At 64.9% G+C, this 6,149-nt stretch overlaps 1 protein-coding gene across 1 annotated transcript in view; it reads right to left on the bottom strand.

Annotated features, from left to right (window-relative positions):
* Positions 1–6,149, bottom strand: part of LPCAT1 (lysophosphatidylcholine acyltransferase 1) — a 53,001-nt gene that overhangs the window by 11,757 nt on the left and 35,095 nt on the right. Inside the window, exons 12-13 of the mRNA XM_012664886.1 lie at positions 3,789–3,887; positions 370–558 (exon numbers count right to left, since the gene is read on the bottom strand). Of these exons, the coding sequence (XP_012520340.1) occupies positions 370–558; positions 3,789–3,887 (288 nt within the window). The remainder of the gene's footprint in view (positions 1–369; positions 559–3,788; positions 3,888–6,149) is intronic.

Raw genomic sequence — 6,149 nt, 5'->3', positions numbered from 1 at the left:
AAGAGGGATGCGGGACCCAGAGCCCTGGTTGCCGGTGACGAGGCCAGCACCTCCGAGGGACAGGAGGCCCCACAGCGAGCCAGCTCCACGGGCTGGGCGTAGACGTCCCTCCCTCCCCTGGGGGGGCCCTGACCCGGACAAGAGGGCAATGGGCTCTGCAGACGGCGTCCACAGTGGGGCCCGGAGCTTCAGAACTGGCTTGGCATTCGGTGCTATAAACTGCCTGAAGAAAGCAGGTTTGAAAGCTCCCACCCACCTGGGCAGGTTTCAGGAAGGACCTTCTTCTGAGGAATTTCTGTGGCAGGAGGCAGCAGGGCAGCCTGGTACGGGCTCCTGGGGGCACCCCACTGGCTCCTGGGGACACCCCACCGGCACACGCAGGCCACCCACGGCGTGACCCCACTCCCGCCGCTCACCGAATGTGATCGTCCCCTTCTCCTCCTCATCGATGGCTCGAAAGAGGTCGGTCACAGAAAGCTCCGCCACCCCCAGGGCAGTCTTGAGGATGCAGGACAAGGCATCCTCGTCTATGCTGCCGTCCTCTGGGGACCCGTACATCTGCAAGGCGAAGCGGGGTGTCACCTCGAGGCTGCCGCCTCTGCCCGCCAGGGCGGCTCTGGCCCCGCATGCGTCCGGGCTGTCCCCCTTCTCAGAGCTGCCGGGCACCCGCAGGCCAGGCAGCCGGAGGACTCGGACCCTGCTGACCTGGCCCACAGTGCCGGATCAGCAAGTCCACAAGCTCAGCGCGGCCGGAGCCCAGCGGCCGGCCGGAGCTGCCCAACGGAAATGGGAGGAGGGGCCTTCTGCACCACGAGAGGAGCCGGGTTTCAGGCTCCCTCCGCGCTCTCCTGCCTTGGGGGACCCAGGCTAGAGGGCACGTCCACAGACACGAGCAAGCCGCCGACTATCAGCATCCGACGGCTCCAGAGCCCGCAGGGGGAGAGCAGACGCGAGGAGCAGACAAAGACGGCAGAGGGGAGGCGAGGGGCTCCCGCACGGCCAGGGACAGGAGCTCCAGCCTCAGCCTCGGCACCCCCCTCCTGCCCCGATGCTGGGGGTGGCTCCCGGCCCTCCCTGAGCCCAGCCCGGGGCCCGCACCCGCGGCAGCTCCCCGGCCAGGGCTCCCCTCCATGCCTCACACGGACCCTGTGGCCTGGGCACCCACAGGCCCACCCTGCCCTCGGCAGTCCCCCAAGAGGCTCGTCCCGTGGCCCCGCGGCTGCGTGTTCCTTTCTCGCCTCCTCGGTGGGTCCCCTCAGGGCCCGACTCCACCCAGCCCCTCGGTTCCGGCCCCTGGGCTGCCTCAAACCCTCCCGCAGCCCAGCTAGGGGCAACCTGCTGGTGACTGTCCTCCCCACCCCCACCCTCCATCTGCGTCACCCGCACCGTCACCCCGTCCGTTCTCCTTGTCTGGGGCGCGGTGTTCCCGGGGCTCCCCCGACCCTGAGCCCCCCATGGTTCACCTCCTCCCACCACACGCCTGTCTTCTGAGGGTTCCCGCCACGTCCCTGCCTAGACGTGGTCGCCATGCGGGTGTCTGTCCCGCTCTGCAGGCGACGCTGCGCCCTGCACCCGGCCGCGCACCACGCTGCGCTCAGGGGTCTCGCCCGTGAGAAACGCCCGGCAGCTCCTGGGCCTCCCCTCCGTGCGCCTGCCTCCAGCGCCCTCGCGACCCGGGTCTGCACGGGCCGGTTCCGTGAGGCACCTGTCCTCCTGGGCTTTGCCTCCCCAGGGAACCTGTGAGCACCGACGGCTCCCGAATCTTCCCTGGTCTAAACCTCTCTCCTGCTTTGAGCTTTGCCGAATCAAATACCTGCAGGCTAGACCCGCCGTGGCGCGGCTGCAGCCTCAAAGAAGCCAAACCCAAGTCACCTGCCTGGCCCCCCGCCGCCCCAACTCCGGCTCTGCCCCTGGGGTCACGGGACCGCGGCGGCTGCTGCGGGGGTCACGGCAGGTTACTGTGATTTGGAGTTTTGAAAGACGAGAGAACAGGTCGTATTTCTATATTCAGAAACCATTCGGAGGCTGCTGCAGGAGCAAACGCCGGGACTGAGGTCTCGAGTGGGAGGGCGGAGACCTTCGGGTTTTTACTTCCCACCTTTCTGAGTTGTCAGAATTTTTACCAAGGCCACGTCTGAAGGTTTTATACAGTAATAATAATAAAAAAAGAAAGCAAAAACAAGAAACCCCAAAAGTACATTAAACACTGGAGATTTCTACTGGAAGACCCCACGCAGGTGTCTCTGGGATTGTAAGCGCCATGGATATCGCAGGCACGGTTCTGTGCCTCAACCGCCAGCCCAGGAGGGACCCGAAGAGCAACGGGGAGGGTGCGCACATCCTCGCGCGCCCCAGGGGAGGTGCCCAGGGCCAGCGGACGAGGACAGTGGCCAGGCCTTTGGGGACCGGCGACACTGAAAGGCGCAGGCTGCAGGCGGAGACGCGAGGAGGGTGGCCCGAGAGAGAGAGAGAACCGGGCAGATGATGGGGGTGAAGCCCACAGTCAGGACGACGTCACGTCTGCAGAGCGACCTCAGCCGCAGCCGCGGGCAGGACCCGCCTCTCTCGGGGTCACACACGACCACGACCTGTCAGGACGCGGCTGCTCCGCCCGGCAGCCTGTGGGAGGGGTCGCCCGTCCCCAGGGCCACCGCAGGGCGGTGTGTGTTGTCACCCACAGTGGGATCTGCCTGGGAAGACCTGCCGCAGTACGCGCCCCTCCTGTCAGCGGGGACCGGGCGGTCACCGTCCCCTCCAGGGCCGTGTCCTCAGCCTTCCACGGCCGGTCACGCCTGTCTGCAGGTGGTGCCTCAGCGGTGCCAGCTGTGGACGGTCGGGCTCTATGTCCCCTGTTTACGCTGACAAGGAAACCAAGCCTCCCCCACCTGCCATTGTCACTCTACAGACTCTACTCGGTGACTGGGAGCAGGTGCTGGCTGGGGCTGTCTGAGCGGGCGAGGCACGGTCGGCAGCAGGGGGCCGAGAGTCCGCGGGGCCTGGCCCAGGTGAGGCCGGGACCCTCGGAGGTGGGCTTCCCAGGCCTGCAGGAGGCGGGCCAGGCTTTCTCAGATGGGGGCTGCCGGATGTTGGCATCATCCAGTTGGCTCCCCGGCGTTGGACGTGAGCCACCCTTACATGTGGGGACATCCCGGTGTTGCTGTGGGGAGGGTGTGCTGAGGCCAGGCGCGAGAGAAGGGCGTCTCGGAGCAGTGAGACACGCAGCTTCCTGACTCCTCCATCAGGCCCTTGGGAGTCTGGCCAATGTGAGCCACACCTGCCCAGAGAACCTGATGGAACCGTGTCTGGACAGCCAAAGCCGGCCCAGCTCTGCCCCAGTGAGACAAGCCCTGGGGGATTCCCAGGAGTCTTTGGGTGGGCCAGGACCCCAGAGCCACCCCGTGGTGAATGGCCTGGCTCTGGCATGACACACCCTCTGGGTTCAGCTGGGGCGGCAGCTCCTGAGCCCTGCGACAGGCCAATGGGGAGGCCGTGCAGGGGGAGAAGATGAGGCGTGTGGGCCCCCGGTTACATGTGCTGACACTCAGCGTGTGGTGGCGTGACACCCACCAGCCTCGCCCAGGCACCCCGGGACCTGGACGGACCCCAATCTACGTCTTTATCACGAGTGTGGATGCTCATTTCAGAGAGAACGGCCAGCACGTGCTCACGGACAAACAGCACGTGGCAGGTCGTCGGTTTAGCGACACAACAAGCACCTACGAAGCGGATCCCAGGTCTGGTGGGCCGCGTCTCACCATCCCGCGTCAAACCGGGAAACCCGCACTTGCCTTGAATGCCAGCCGGACGGTGTCCAGGGTCTGGGCGGGCCGGCAGACGACAGACAGGGCCACCACGTACTCCCGCAGGTCCATCTTGCCACCGCCGCTCTGTGGGGAGAGACGCGCTCAGTGTTGCCGGCCGGGCGTGACCAAAGGGCCACCTCCAGCCTCCCTGGACGTGCGTCTGCGCGCAAGGTGAGCTGCGGAGAACATCCGTGACCAGCCGGGTTCTCCAAGATCACCGGGCCGTGTGCTTTTTTGGGCCGTTCTCGAACTCTGTGACTCTGCCAGGTGACGCTTCTCAACAAAGCACACGTCAAGTAATGACTGTCACCTGCTGACACCTACGATTTAGAAAAACAGACCAGCGAACACGAAGGCCTGTTTGGGGCTCTGAGCACTTAGGCTGGTTATGGAGACACCAGACTCAGAACGCAGGTGAGCCCAGAGCCGGCGGCCTCCTGCCAGCCCAGTGCGGCAGCCGTGGACCTCGGCCTGCGCTCCGCTGGCGCTCTCAGGACACGCTCGGCCCCCACAGGGCAGGGCGACGCAGCGCCAGGGCCAGGCCAGGGCTGCTGGGGCGGGGGGCTGCACCTCTGAGGGCACAGGGGACGGTCAGGACACACCTGCAGGGCATACCTGGGCCCAGGAAAGGACCACCTGACCAGAGAGCGCACAGCGTGAAGGAGCACCTGCAGCAGAGGGAGGACTCCCCGGGCAGAGATGAGGAGGTGAGGAGCACCCCGGGGCAGAGGGAGGACTCCCTGGGCAGAGATGAGGAGGTGAGGAGCACCCTGGGGCAGAGGGAGGACTCCCTGGGCAGAGATGAGGAGGTGAGGAGGGGCAGAGGGAGGACTCCCTGGGCAGAGATGAGGAGGTGAGGAGCACCCCGGGGGAGAGGGAGGACTTTGACACAGTCATTGCCCCTCCACCCCTGCGTCAACCACAGGCCGTAGGAGTGGGGTTGGGACACACACAGGTCCCTGGGGCTCTTCTCAGGGGACACGGCCACTTTCCCTGCAGTAGCCCCTCAACCGCCCTCAAGGCCTGGGCACAGGGTGGTGCGGGCAGGGGCTGGGCGCAGGCGGGCGGAGTTAGTGTTGACCCAACCACCGTGAGTCCCAGCTCTGGGGGGCACCTGGCCTCTGGCCCTGAGGTCCCGTGTGTAACACAGAGAATACTTTTATCTCCAAAGATCACTGTGAATTTGAAGCAGCAGAAAGTACAAGTTAACACACGCCCTGTCGTATGTCACCTGGGAATGCTACGCGCTGAATCAGCGTCCACTGTTTGGCGTCTGAAACCCGCGCTGTGCAGCGCCGAGGGGAAAGGCGGCCACAGCTGTGGCTCCCACAGACGCCACCTGCACCGAGGCGCGGCTAAGGCTGCCTTCGTGTCAGGGCCCTGCCGCCAGGACGGCTCTGGTCTGAAGTGGGAGCCGCTGGGCTGCGCCACGGCTGCTTCGTCAGGACAGAAGACACCCGTGACTTACAAGCTGGAATCCCACGGGTGCCTGCTGCCTAAGCCGCATCCTCACTTCCCCGTGGCCTAGAGAAGACCACGCTACGGCGGCTCCTTGTTGGTCCCAAGAACACACCATGTCGTTACACAGGACACACTGTGACGTCAACCGGGACATGCCATATTGTCATACAGGACATGCCATGTTATCACATAGGACATACCATATAACATGGGACACACTGTGATGTCATACAGGACATGCCGTGTTGTCACACGGGAAGTGCCATATAACACGGGACACACTGCGATGTCATACAGGACGTGCCGTGTTGTCACACGGGAAGTGCCATATAACACGGGACACACTGCGATGTCATACAGGACGTGCCGTGTTGTCACACGGGACGTGCCATATAACACGGGACACACTGCGATGTCATACAGGACGTGCCGTTTTGTCACACAGGACGTGCCAGGGCTGAAGGAGCCTCCGCACACACCCCTGACGTGTCACGGCCCCTACAGGACCCACAGCTCGCACGTCAATACCGCAACACAAGCACCTAGGCGAGACCAGGCGTGGCGGGTTTCTGGCGGGTGTGGTGGCGCCTGCCCCACCCTGGGCACCGCCCACACCTTCCCGACCCCCCGAGGCCACACACATTTTCAGAGCCACGATGATGCGATGTGACCATTGACAACTCGTCTGGGGATCACGTGTGACTCGAGGACTCTGTGCGCAGGGTGGGGGAGGGGAGAAGTCCTCACACACTGACAGAGGCCGGCGGGGCACCTGTCACCAGATCGCCAAGGAGGGGGCACAGCATTTAGAAGTTCTGGCTGAGCTGGCCAGCGGTGGCCCAGGGAGGGTCCCGTGGGGACCGCAGCGGGGCACAGCCTTTTGGA

The sequence above is a fragment of the Propithecus coquereli genome, unplaced genomic scaffold, assembly GCF_000956105.1.
Source record: "Propithecus coquereli isolate 6110/MARCELLA unplaced genomic scaffold, Pcoq_1.0 Scaffold935, whole genome shotgun sequence".
NCBI lineage: Eukaryota > Metazoa > Chordata > Mammalia > Primates > Indriidae > Propithecus > Propithecus coquereli.
The sequence above is the reverse complement of the archived record's forward strand: the minus strand, read 5'-3'. Positions and strand labels throughout refer to the sequence as shown.